We start from the raw sequence: 14,645 nt of genomic DNA on the forward strand, positions 1-14,645 counted from the left end.
AGTGGGTTGGGCTAATCCAAAAAAAGTGAAAACAATGGGGGTGTTCTGAAAACAGACTGTTACCTGTGAAACAGGGGTGCTCTGAAAACACCCCCATTAGCAATTAGTGCTTTCCACCTGATGAAATGAGCGCGGCAAAAAATCGACCAATCAGAATTTTGGTCGAACCAGACCGTATCGACCAATTAATCGACTAATCGACTGGGACGTTACAGCCCTACTGTTCATTCTCCTTCACTTCTGCTCTTTCAAACCTCTAGAGAAAGAAGTCATGTGGGATTGTTGTTGATCATGAGAAGAGATTCATACTATGATTCATGCTGTACTGTAAAGTAAACTTCAAGATAGCAAGGCATATGGATTCGGATGGACATCACACAGAGGTGAATGTAAATATTATCAGTTTGAAAGACTTCTAAAGTGAGCACAGTGATTTCCAGACGACATTTACAGACATTTACACCTGGTGTGATGAACATATGAGACAATGTTTACAATACCGGTTAAAGGTTTGGACTTATTTAGTATTTATTCATTAGTGTTACTATTTTTCAGATTTTAGAATAATAGAATTTAGAGTAAAAGTCATTAACATGATCAAATGCAAGTTTAGAAATTACATAATGACAAAAAATGTTAAACTAATAAACTTTTTGTATTCTAAAGCTTTTGACCAATTGAAAGAGATCCAATCCCATGTGCACAGTGGGCTATTTTTCCTTCACAACCACCCATTAAATTAAATGAATCAGTTATAAAAATGTTATATTATTTTTGATGAGTTTATGGGTTTTTGTTTAAAATTCATGAATTGCAATTTGTATTTATTTACAAACTAATCTGGCACAAGACTTTTCAGAACAAAAGATTTTCAAGTGCATAAGAAATTTAGTCCAATGTGTCCTTTTTTTTTTTTTCAGCAAACGTGTCCATTTCTCACCACCTATGAATGTAGTGTGGGTGATTGAATCACAGTGCGTGTCTAAGACTTATTGGAACATGATTCCACTTGTGCTGTGTTTAGCGCTGTCCACTTGTGATCAGCTGATAGAGATGTTACCAGAAGTAAATGTGGCCTCAGTTTGTCATCTGCTAAAGAAAGATGCAGCGTGTGTGTAAACATTTAGATGGTTGAACAGTGTGGGCATTGTTCCTTCTTATGATTTATATATATATATGTGTGTGTGTGCTCTTTCAGACGTGGTCCTCTGAAGCTGGCCATGGCGAAGGTGACCCACGTGGATTTCCCTCCCAAAGAGGTGGTGTCCTACACCAAGGAGACACAGACGCCCACCATGACAGAGCAGAAAGAGGGTAAGTCATCATCAAACCCATACAGGAATGCTGACTGATACCATTTACAAGATTATTTTCATGTTATGGACAGTAAATAAAGCAATTTGTGATAGTTATATTTAAAAAAAAAAAAACACCAACAGCCTCCAGAATTTTAAATGCTGCAGGTGGATTCAGGCATCAGAATTACAGATGCATGATATATGTATGTACACATTTCCTGTTCCAGCTTAGGAAAATTATACTTCTTACTGTAAATTTGAATGTTTTTATGCTTAATTTCATAGATTATTATTTATTGATTCTCTGTTAAATGCTGTTAAATGTTTTTAAACAGCAAAAAACAATAGGCTATAGGTTTACAATATCAGTTATATTATCTTTTATCAACCACAGCATAAAAACATAACATTGGCTATATTGTAGAGCAGTCAGTGACTATTTTTTCATTGATAGCAAATGAGTTTGAAACTTTCACTGTAATGAATAGAATTTATTTTGCAAAAGGTTATTATTTTACAAAGGTGGTTTGGCTCATTGCAAAAAATCTCCCAGACAAGTTGAAACCAATTTGTTTTAGCGCTGAGGATGCAGGTCAGAATAGAAACGAGCGTGACTGACACATGTCAATCATCGGAGAAGGAGGCTGGCGAGTGGCACTGCATCTGCTGCAGCAGTTAGAGCACAAGCTTCTGATCTGAGAGCTATTCAGATGTGCGTGTGTGTGTGTGTGTGTGTGTGAGAGAGACATCAGAAGTGTGTAACCCTTTTTGGAAATGATCTGACTGTAGTGAACATGGAGATGAAAGCTGAGGGAAAATTGCAGAGACTCGAGAAACATAAGACGTCAAGGCAAGATTAAACTCACACTCACATCCGTTTACAGAGATGGAGCGAGGGGGCACAGGAAATGAGCAGTAGGTTAGTGGAGATATGAGAATGTGTGTCCAAAGGCAGGTCAGGATTTGTGTAATTGCAGTTGAGGCCTTTTATGTGGCAGTTCGTGCATGTCTGTGACTGCCCCTCTCATGTCAGATATATGCGATCACTGCTTTACTCTGTGTGTATTTGTAATGTCTATTCTGTTGATGTTTGTGCAGGAGATATTTAGGGATTTTTGCAATTCTTACAGTAATCTTTCTTCCTTTCTTTTAACACATTTTAAAGAGGGAAAACAGTATAGATATTACAGAATGTGTTGTCAGTGATGCTTCTGTATCGTTGCTAATGATGTTAAATGTTAATGTAATGTTTTACATTAATCAGAAATGTTTTTTTTTTTTTTATTGAACTAATATTACAGTGTTTTACAGATTTTTGAATGAAATGTACCATTTATGAGTTTAAGAGACTTTCATAAACATTTTTAAACAATCTTACCAACCCCAGACATTAAAACGGCTGTGTACATTGTTTATTACTTTTTATTGTTAGTTATCATTATAATTAAATAGCATTCTTCCTATCCCTATAGTGGGAAGTGTTTTTAAGGCGAGTGAGAATAATTTTTTAGGCCATTTCAGAGCAAATGTGGAAACATCACCTATCATGACAAGATGGATTTACACATTGTCAGAAGGCTGAAAAAACATCTAGAGATACGTTTTTCTCTGCAGTGTCACTTTGCCCCAGCCCGCAGTATGTTAAAATTAAGACTTTTATCTGCAGACTGTCCGAAAGCTCTCCTCAACACACACACACACACACATACACACACACACAATCTCTCCTTCCATTCCTGCCACTGTATAATCATTTCATCAACTCTCACACTCTCTCCTGTCTCTCCTCCAGCACATAACAAATCACTCTGGGTGACATTGGGAGGAACATTGCTTTCTTTCTCACTGATGGAGTGGTTTGTGGTGAAGAGGCTTGTGGGGCTGTTGAAGGCTCAGCTCTGTGTAGGTCAGGAGGTGTGTGGCCGTTACTGTGCGCAGCAGGACATACAGGTGTCAGTGCTGTATCAGAGTGCCAGATACAGTTAAATTCACACGCATTCAATGCATTCTATAAACAAAGTGACTCCCTTGAATTTTCAGGATGCATACCTGCATCAGTGATGTGTAAACAGAACTGCTCCAGACAAAACTAGTCACGTCATACAGTGCATTTTTTTCATGTGGCACTCTGACCTGATGTGACCGTGTATCTGAAGGTTTTCGATTTAGTACTTCTTCCATCAGTTTTATGGTCTTTTATGGTGTGCATTAAAAACATACAAAAAGACGTGCGATTTGCGGATTAAAATCACTTTTATTACTGGCCGATCCACAGCTCTGCTTACTGGAGCACCAGGGGTTGTGAGAGTGTGAAATTGAATTAAAAGTGATTGTTTTAATCGCCCTTGTGCTCGTGGGAGGGTTAATATCCCATTCTAATCACAAGAAGCCTCTCGTATGGAGAACATCCTTAGCCCAGCTCTTCACAGATCCAGGCATCTCTAAATGAATACTATTGTCCATCATCTCCTAAACACACTTATTTCATCATTCATCAGCTATCAGTCAATGACAGAGGAATTACCACATTGATTACAGGGATAATTAAAAGCCTCCGCTGTGTTCATTATATCTTAAGTTTGTGTTTTGCTCAAACTTTTTGGGAAAAACTAATTTGGTAATGCCTTTACTAAAAATTAATAGAATATAAGTTGTCTCAAAATGTATAGTTATCTAGTTGCTTGCTAAAGGTCCAGTCATATTAGCAACATTTAGGCAAAATTTTGCAGGCAAAAAAGGTGTATTGTCAATAATGTAGTGATGTTTGAAACAATGCTCACATAGAAACCAAAGAATTTTCTGTTGGTCAGCGTGTTATATTTGCGTGACCAACTTGAACCTGTTGCAAATTCTACAACGAAATTGCGAAAATCTTCCCGATCTTGTAGATTCTCTTAGATTCACATTGAGCCTGTTGTGAATTTTTTTGCCCAAACAGTATTCAAAATTCCCGATCTCATAGATTCCAGTTGACTGGATTTTGACTGTGAACATTAACCAAACAATGGTAAATTTAACCACATTTTAAGACAGCATTTTGAAAATTGGTGTAAAATGCCTTCACTAAAAATAATGGGACATAAATCGACATGATCATAATGCAGTCACAATAGCAACATTTCTCAGGCAAAACATGTAATGTATGAAACACTGAAATCACCTTTAAAATAAGCAACTGTTGGTCAGCTGGCCTATTTCATGTGACCAACTGAACCTCTTACGAAATCTGCGGGAAGTCTTTTGCCCGTATGTGGAATAACAAACCGTGGGGATTCCAATTGAAATAACTGGATGTTAATGGGCATTAGATGTTAAATGCATGTTAGCGTTTTTGGCCATTAGAAGTGTATTTGTGTATAAAGCCTTCACAAAAAACAATGGGACTTAAATTGTCTTAATCTGTTCAATTGCTTGCTAAATGTGCAGACACATTAGCAAAATTTTGGCAAAATTTCTCAGGCAAAACATGTAATGTATGAAACACTGAAATCACCTTTAAAATAAGCAACTGTTGGTCAGCTGGCTGATTTCATGTCACCAACTGAATCTGTTGTGAAATCTGCGGGAAGTTTTTCGCCCATACGCGAAACACCAAATCTTGGGGATTCCTATTGCAAAAACTGTATTTTGTCGTTGAAAATATTCAAGCATTTTATGCTTTAGAGATATATTCAAACAATCAAATTCAGTGTCTGAATGGGCCTGTGAAGCTCAGAAGCACCGTTTAACATTGATCTTTATTGATCTGTTCAACTGAACTTCCTCTCTGGAGGACTATGCGACCCGAGGAGCTGCGCACATCTCTTTGTTTTGTTTTCCAGCTGTAAAGCTCATCACGAACAATCCCTTCATTGGGTATGTTAGGAGTATTGGACTCTTATTCACAAAGCAGAGGTTTGCCTGGGCCTCTTTCACAAGTACAAACGTGGAAGTCGGTGCTCAGAGGTCTCTCTGCGACTCCTTTTCTGTGGGCGTCTGACGGACTCTGTGCACCTGCAGAGGACATCAAAGAGCATTAGTCTTGTTCTCGAACAACCTCTAACCCCATGGGGCGCTTGCATTAATACATTGTCCTTTGACAAAGCCTGTCGATTACTCTTTCTCTCTCTGCTTACGCCCTCCCCTCGCAAAAAGCTTTTATTTCTTGAGGGATACAAAAGCTATAATTGTTGCTGCTTTGAGATGAGGTGTCGATTGGAAGGTGATCTGCCATCAGGGTGAATTCTGTTAAATGTTTTTCTCCCTCTCTTTTTCTCTCTCCTCCCCTCTGTGGGGTCACCAGGATCACTTGCTTTTCTCCAAATGGGCATTTTTGCTGGCAGGTGCATTACACCCCTTATTTTCAGATTGTCTTTCCGCTGCTAATGCCTGGCAGGTTGATTGCTCGGGTCTGGCTGGCGGAGAAAGGGCCGCGCTGCGTTCGGGCCCCAGACTGAAAGACACTGATTACTGTTTTCCTCCGAGCCTGATTGAGGCCCTTGAAAGGAAAGATTTTAACCTTCTCTCCTCTCTCTTTGCTGAGTACGGGCCCAGCATGGCGAGATGGCCTGTGTCATCAGAACGACTCCATAAACTCATCAGAGTGAACCCCCACCACCCCCTCCTCCCTCTCCCTCTCTCTTCCTGAGAGAGCCGTGGACACGTTTCTGATGTAAAATCTGACAGATGACATTATCATTTTGATTATTGCAGGAAAGGGCGATTTCACTATCTATTGAAACAAGTTTTTCTGGTCATGCAAAAAGCTGCCATTAGCATGGACAAACCACATTTTGATTATCGAATATGACTGTTTGTGGGGAAACTAAAGGAATAATTTACACGAAAAATGTAATTAATTTAATTATTTACTCATCCTCATGTCATTGGACGAGGTCTTTGATGAATATCCTAGATGCTTTTTTTCTGTATAGTGTGTTGTATAAAAGTCCTCAGTTGTATCATTATATTCATAGTGTTCTGAGGTCAGTTTTGTGTGAAGAAAATATTGAAGATCATTATTTTTCTGATACTATTCCCATTTAAAATAGACTACAGAAGTTACATTAAAGGGTTAGTTCACCCAAAAATTAAAATTAATCCATGTTTTACTCACCCTCAAGGCATCCTATGTGTATATGACTTTCTTCTTTCAGACGAATCCAATTGGAGTTATATTAAAAATTGCCCTTGCTCTTCCAAGCTTTCCAAGATGTTTTTGTTCAACGGTCCAAAAGTAGTCAAATAAAGCGTATCCATCCATATTAAAATGCTGGATTATGGTTATAACCTTGGTTCTCTGAGGGAGATGAGTGAGACATCTTACTATGGGAAACGCCTCTTGCGTGGCCATCCATGAAGCCCTATACAATCACGCCCATCAGGCCCGCGCTCTCGGGAAGCCTCATCCCTTCCTATTTAAACAGCAGCGCTGGCTCAGTATGGCATACTTTACAGCTCTTCTGAGTATAAGAATAATGGGCCCTCTGGTGAGATGTCTCACTCATCTCCCTCAGAGAACCAAGGTTATAACCATAACCCAACGTTCTCTTTTGGTTGACTCGCTCCACCTCACTATGGGATATAGAAAACACCCAATATTTGGGCATCCCCTAGCTTATTCATTACACTTAGCAGTCTTCTATGCTCCTTTCCCTTTTTCTTTACTGTGCTTCCAGCACTGCCTGTACCAAAGCAGATTTTGTCACATCCAATTTATAAAATCTCACCAAAGTATGAGGAGAAGCCCAGTTGTCTGCTGCACACACATCTTCCATGGAGATACCTTTAAATACCACCCAAGACACGGCCATTCCTCCTGTAGAATGGGCTCTTAGGTTGCCTGGTAATAACTGACCTTTCACTGAATATGCCAGTTTTATAGCTTCCACTATCCAGTGAGATAGTCACTGTTTTGACAGGGCCTTGCACTTCTTAGGGTTCGCAAAACACACAAAGAAGTTTTCAGATCGTCTAAAAAACTGTGTCTTCTCCAAGTAAATCCTTAATGCCCTAGTCTGACATAAGTGCTGCAGATCCCCTATCCTTGGGGACTCTGAGAGAGGAGGGTGGAAAGCTTGAATTTCTATGTCCATACATGAATAGCCAGGCTTGATTACCTTGGGCACAAATGCTGGGTTTGGGCGCAAGATAACTTTGGAAAATTTTTTGTATACCTGATACATGCAGGGTTGATAGATAATGCATGTAACTCTCCGACCCGCTTCACAGAGGTTAGTGCGAGCAGTAAAGCTGTCTTGTGCGAGACAGTCTTCAAATCTGCCTGATCCAAGGGTTCAAAAGGGCTTCCCTGAGTGCTTCCAGGACCAGGACCGATGTTGGTAACATAGGTTTGGTGATTGGTCTCAGACGGTGCACACACTTCATATATCTACTTACGATAGGATACTTTCCTACTGTTTGGACTGCCTCAAACCTTTTCCATTTTGCCTCATACAGAGATCTGGTAGAGTCTGCTCTAGCATTCTGTATGGTGGAGATCACATTCTGAGGCAGGCCCAGGGCGTTCAGCTTAGACCTTTCACGGGCCAGACCCAAAGATTCCACCTCTCCGGATGTGAATGAAAAATCCTCCTCCCCTGCCAGAGAGGGGAGATCTCTGCACTGAGGAAGACACCATGGATGTGAATACAGCAGTTGAACTATCTCTGCTGTCCATGTCCTCCCTGGCCATAACGGGGCTATTAGCAGGACCCTCACCCTCTGTGATCTGATTCTGGACAGTGTGGGGAGGATAAGGCTTATCAGTGGGAAATCATATAACAGAGTCTCTGGCAAGGGATGTGCTAATGCATCCATCCCTAGTGGTGTATCCATCACCTTTAGTGAGAAGAACAGGCGACAATGTGTGTTCTCCTCTGAGGCAAATAGATCCACTCTTGCCTGACCATATTTGCACCATATTTCCTGAACTACCTCTGGGTGGAGCTTCCATTCCCCCAGGTGAGGATTCCTCCTCGACAACAGGTCTGCCCCGATATTCATTTGGCCTGGCACATGAGCCGCTCTGAGACTCAGCAAGTACTTTCTGCTCCATAACAATATTCTTTTTGCCAAGGCATGCAGACTCCTTGATCAGACTCCCCCTTGCCTGTTTATATAGGCAACCACTGTTGTGTTGTCTGATCTAACTAACACATGCCAGTCTCTTATCTGTGGAAGGAAGTGTTTGAGAGCCAGAGAAACTGCAAGGAGTACCAGACAATATGCATTACTTTGACTGATTCTGTCCATACCCCATTCACAGGTTGTCCCTCCATAATCGCTCCCCAACCCAGCGAGGATGCATCTGTGGTGACCACCTTGCGATTTGAGACTACTCCCATTCCTTCCATGAAACTGACTTACACAGTTCCTGAAATTCTCCCTCCTCTGTTCTGACAGGGATGCCCGGTAAGATACTGAGTGTAGGTTTAAAACCAGAAATATTATTGACTGAGTTAGTCAATGAGTTCTTCTTCTGCTTTACTACAAAACTCAGAGCATTCAAATGCATTAATACAGCCTTCGTATGCAGATCTGCCATCTCCTTTGATTTGGCACAAATTAACCAGTCATCCTGCTACACTAAAATCCTTATATCCTGCTGTCTCCGTAGTGTTAGTGCCGCTTCCACACATTTTGTGAAAATGCGGGGTGCTAGAGACAGGCCAAATGGTAGAACCTTGAACTCGTATATCTTGTCCTGGAAAGCAAACTTTGGGAATTGTTTTTGCTGAGGATGGATCTGAATATGGAAATAAGCATCTTTCAGATATTGAAATGCCTCCTCCTTTCTTTGGGATCAGAAAATACTGGCTGAAGAATCCCTTCTTTGATTCTTCTACTGGTACTCCCTGAATTACTTCCTTGAGAAGGAGAGAATTGATCCCTTCCTTCAAAATGTTTGCATTCTCTGCCTGCACTCCGTTTTATTGCTGAGAACCCCGGAGGTCTTCTCGCAAATTGCAGTCTGTAGCTCTTTTAATCGTGCCGAGTAACCACTGAGAATCTGTGCATTTCACCCAATTGTCTAGTTGTACGGATAAATCTCGCACCTCGTTCAAACGTGTTGGAGAGAACCTGGTGGCGAAACCTGGAACTGCGATAGACTTTCCACTTGTGTTACGGGTGTTTTCAACAATGCAGTTTGTACTGGGTGCTTGTGTAACACCGTATTGTGACTTACACAATCACTTTTAATTTGTATAAGAGACTGCTCCGGGGGGTTAATAAAGCCCTCCTGTAGCAAATTGATGTGTTTTTGTAAGAAAAATATTTAAAAGAATATAAACACCTTTCTTTCACTTTTGCTAACTGTCATATGCAGAAGCCGTTCCGGAGGATGATGTAGGCGTAGCGTGAGCACCAATGATTAGTGACAAATGCGGAAGCGTGACAGAGAGACAGCAAAACAAAACGTCGGTCACGAATTAGAAGTACAAAACAAGGATTTGTAAAGACAAATGTCTGAGAATTTCGATATAAGCCAAAAGGAGACTGGTTTTCCTTTGGTAAAGTAAGGAAACTTCGCTTCCTTTGCTCCTGTAAACAAATGTTGGTTTTCATGAGACTCACATGCACATACACTGCGCCTACAGTACATCTTACATCATTAGCCGGAAAGGCAGGCTCTTGTCAACGCGCGTACGACAGTTAGTGGAAGTTACACAAAACTGTTCATATCGTTTTAAATATTGATATTTTTTTTACAAAAATGCATCAATTTGCTAAAGGAGGCCTTGTGCCAAGTAGTTTAACGATTACTGGTTTGACGATAAATTATGATAAAATTCCTCATGGTTAGTATTACCATTTCATATTTTAATTAACATTAAAACCATATTACCGCGATCTGAACAACTCACGATAAATACAGACTGTCCAGCATAAAGCACAGTTTTCAGTAACAGTCTCACGTGCACACAGCGTGCAGAGTAGTTTCGTTTTGAGTAAAAATAGGGCGGAAAAGCTGGGAGGTTTTAAAAGAGTGCTTGGGGAATTATACAAATTAATATATGAATGAATTATATGAATGTACCTCTGAAGGTTACTGTCTTCAGAAACGGTTCGATGGCATTTTGTTTTCATCTTCGCTCCATGTAATTCCTAAGGGAAGTGTTTTTAATCGCAATACTGCTTAGTTCATGGAGTTCACGGGAATCAGCTGTAATACAGCTTTTCCATATAAAGCGCCACCTGCTGTCAGAGAGTGGATTTACAGAGACTTATATTCACATTCAGTCTGTGTGCGCTGCAGATTCTGTGTGGCCAAAAAACGGACCAATTTCTTTAGCAATTATCGTCCAATTTGATACTGTTAAGTGCTTTGACACAATCTGTATTGTTAAAAGCACTATATAAATAAAGGTGACTTGACTTGACCAAATTTGCATGCCCTGCTGTAAATTTTGACCGGTTGATGAAAAACAAGCTTATGTGGATTCTACACATTTAAACAATTTGCATAAGGTATCTAGAATTATTTATGGAGCAGATAAAATACATAGCCTATAATCATTTATCATTTTGACAACCCTTTTTCTTATTTACAGTCTGAAATGTGAGGTTTACCTTTTATATGAAACTTTTTCAAAGCTTTGTTTGAAAATTTACATTAGATATTTGAACATGCTATTAAACTGTTGTCAGTCATCATTTAAAATCCGAACATCATTGGTAATGTTATTGTTTTAGTGATTATGCAAACAAAGTCATTTTAGAATCAGAATCAATTTATTTGCTGTTTGTTGATTTTTAAATATAAAACTTGAAGTGATTTATGTGTCGATACTTTTTGAACATCTCCACAATTTAACAATACCGTGATAATACTGATAACCATGATAACTTTGGTCACTATAATCGTGATAAGCAATTTTCATATCGTTACATCCCTACTGTGAATATCATCAATTTGCATTATCGACCCATCAGCCTGCAGCATCTATTTTCATGACAGAACTTGTCATTTCTCTTGGTCAAACAGGATTTTTGCCAATGCTGCCCTATTTGATTTGGAGGGTATTTTCAGTGAATAATGACTTACATTTCAGTCAGTTTCTCACAGATGAGCTTATTCTTATAGGGATAGTTCACCCAAAAATTTAAATTTGCTGTTAATTTACTCCCCCCTCAGGCCATCCAAGAAGTTGGTGGCTTTTTTCCTTGATTAGAACAGTAAATAGGATTTTAGCTGAAGCCGTGGTCCTTGGTGATACAAAGAATGCAAGTCAGTGGCTAAGTCTGCACAATTCATCGAAATTTCAGAGCATAACATGGCACTGTAGTGTTTTACTCACCAGCAGCTCATGGCCTGTTGCTTTCATTGTCTCAGTTTGCTGTAAATTCTGCTCCACATGAATTTGTGTGCTGTTAGTTGCATGCATTGCAGGTATAACATGCATTTGGGAACACGTGCCGATCATCTTCCAAAACTTGTCATGAGAAGTGCTTATAAACCAGCTGTTGCCAACAAGACAGAAGCTTTAAGTTTGATGTTTTAAACTTTTGAAAATTAAGTAATTAAGAGCCATAAATATTAGTATTAAAATTTTACAGTTGCACTGTAAAATAAAATGATTAAATTACGGTTTTATTTTGCATATTTTATATTTTTTAGAAAAGCTGTTACTGGGACGTTACTTTTCAAAAGGTACACCTTTGTACCTGTAGGGTCCATTTTAGTACCTTATTAGTACTTTTTAGTATTGTAGTATTTATGTAGTATTTATTTTCATCTTTTAAGTTGCAAATTAAATTTATATCAGAAAAACTGCAATTGGATTTTTTCCCGAAATCTTGCAGCCTGTGGACTACTTTTTTGTGTTTTTATGGTGCATTTTCAGACCGTGATCCTTTTGCTTTTTTATTATATTGAAAAGAGGTGCTAGAATATTCTTCAGATATTCTCCTTTTCTGTTTCATATGGATTCAGAACAGTATGAATGCAAATGAATGAAAACATTTAATTTTGGGAACTATTGCTTTAACATCCTTTTAAAATTTTTCCCTGAGCTTTACATTAGTTCAGGCCTCATTGGTAGAGTATTGTCAGAGATGAGCCGTGTGTGGCTTACAGCTGGTCAGGGCAGAAGCTTAATTTAGCTGCTCATGTTTGGGGGTGAATAGCGGTCCCTGGACCCCCTGCCGACTCTCTAATTGCACAGACTTGTGTATCCGGAGAGAGTCTTGACTAAGAGCAGTCAGGCAGAAACCCCTGTGCCATCCCTGTGCCACCACACACACAAATGCAGCAAAACCATCTGCCTGACACACACAGCCGTCAGCTGTCTCAGCCGCTGGCACCTGCTGCCCTGTGTGTGTGTGGGATGCGCTGCTGAATAGTCCCTCTCTCAGTTACGCTGGGAGTCTGTTGGACGGGTTGGTTAAGACCTCGGTGATGGCGTAACCCCCAGTAGATTAGAGAGAGGACGGACTCTGGGCTGTAGATACAATGTCCAAACACACACACACACACAAACACACTCCATGTTGTTCTTGGGCATTTGAACAGACTAAACAGGCTGTTAGCAGTCATGGGCTTGTCACATATTCACTGGGTTTCAGGAATTTGTTGGCTGATTCAATTTGATTTTCTTCCCCCACTTATTCTATTTATATTAATCAGAACCAGTGAAATGAAGCAAATCCTTCTACAGTCCTGGTTATTTTATGTTAATGGAGATTTAGGGTGAAATTAACATCCATCACCTGCTAAAAGGCTGGTTCTTTTAGCACAGGGGTCTCCAACCTTTTGTACACCACAGACCGGTTGCATATATTATATAATATTCTCATATAATAATATCGTATAATATTCTCACGGAACGTCTGGAGGTGTGTGTGGGGGGGGATTGGGGTTGAGATATAGCCTAATATTTATTAGTCAATTAAATAGTATTACAATAGCATTATATTGTGTTTTTTTTTTTTTTTATCACAGATCGGATCATTTTTTCGGATAAGCAAGGAAAAAATATTTAAAGCACAGAGAATGACAATGCCACAAAGGGTTTTTGACATAGACTAATTGTATGTGTATGTATAGGCAACTCGGTATTTCCGCACTGTCTGAAACGCATCTCTTTTGCTTGTGCACGCTTTGTGTGCGAGAACAGCGCATGAGTAACGAATTGAGCTCTCTTTCGTTTCTTCTTCTTGTGGTTTAAAATTGCTTGAACGTGTAAATTGGCAAATGAATCTGTGAATCACGTGCGTGCCGAACAGTGGGGTCTCATCCGTACGTATCACGGATAAACTGCGATCCGTTTAACCCCTAATATGTGACGGATCAGAGCAATCTTTCATTTACTTATTTAACATAAATTGCCAAAGTGCTAATCTATATCAATCGCATAAAACGAAAATATAGAATAATTAGAACAATCATTAACACGCAATAAATAACAGTGTCATATCTATACACATTTTTCCCTGAACGTTCTTGCGACCCCGTAGCAACTCTTCCACAGCCCGGTAGTGGGTCGTGACCCGGTGGTTGGGGAACCTCTGTTTGAGCACAATGATGGTAATTTGTTTATCTTACACTCATACATATATTGTGTTTGTTCAGTTTCAGGTACAGAGGCCTCAACAAGTATCAGTCACATTTAAAAATGCACATTGTATGTTTTTTGATCCACTTCATATTGTTAGATAATTTATTTATATTTTTAATTAGAGAAAATGGCAGGTGAAGTATAGCTTTAATTTAACCACTATGGTTGATAAGTAAAAATGAAAGTAAATTTCCCACCTTTTGGATTACAGTGGTTTCATCTCAAAAAAAGTCTCAAAGTATTTTTTTTTTATATTATATTATATTTAATAATTTTAGTTTTTCATGACGTTTATTACACTCTCTGACCCTTCGAATTAAAAAGACTGCTTTTGCTACTGTACCTTTAAGAGGTTATTTACATATGTTAATGATTTCTATTACTATTGGCTGACTTCATGCAGAGTGGTTCCTATTGTACTTAGACCAAGTTGCTGAGCACTGAATAGGTGTTGATACGTAAATGTGGATTTTGCTAACAATGAATTTCTAGTGTTATAATGTCACCATGAGTTGTTTAATACCCATTAACCCACAGTAAACAAATGTTATCTTGAAAATACTATATTAACCCAGTGATAACCCAAGTAGTGTGTAACATGGGCCCTATAATAAGACAGATCAGCAGCTCTGGTGTGAATTATGTTTGTGATCTTCCTATTGCAGAGGAAGATGAGGAGGAAGAGACCGCAACTCCGCAGCCTGAGGTTGAGGCAGAAAAAGAGAAACCAGCAGAGAAACAAGATGAGGAAGGTAAAGTATTGAACACACTTCATATACAGTGTCCTACCGACTCTAGTGTAATACAT

General features: G+C 39.3%; 1 protein-coding gene across 3 annotated transcripts in view; it reads left to right on the plus strand.

Annotated features, from left to right (window-relative positions):
- The window catches only part of LOC306875695 (dynein, cytoplasmic 1, intermediate chain 2a), a 41,456-nt gene that overhangs the window by 8,832 nt on the left and 17,979 nt on the right, over positions 1 to 14,645 (plus strand). For all 3 annotated transcript variants that reach the window (XM_079426376.1, XM_079426377.1, XM_079426378.1), the window contains 2 exons: positions 1,199 to 1,314; positions 14,503 to 14,589. In XM_079426376.1, the coding sequence (XP_079282502.1) occupies positions 1,199 to 1,314; positions 14,503 to 14,589 (203 nt within the window). The remainder of the gene's footprint in view (positions 1 to 1,198; positions 1,315 to 14,502; positions 14,590 to 14,645) is intronic.

Source organism: Barbus barbus, assembly GCF_936440315.1.
Source record: "Barbus barbus genome assembly, chromosome: 10".
In the NCBI taxonomy this organism is placed as follows: Eukaryota; Metazoa; Chordata; class Actinopteri; order Cypriniformes; family Cyprinidae; genus Barbus; species Barbus barbus.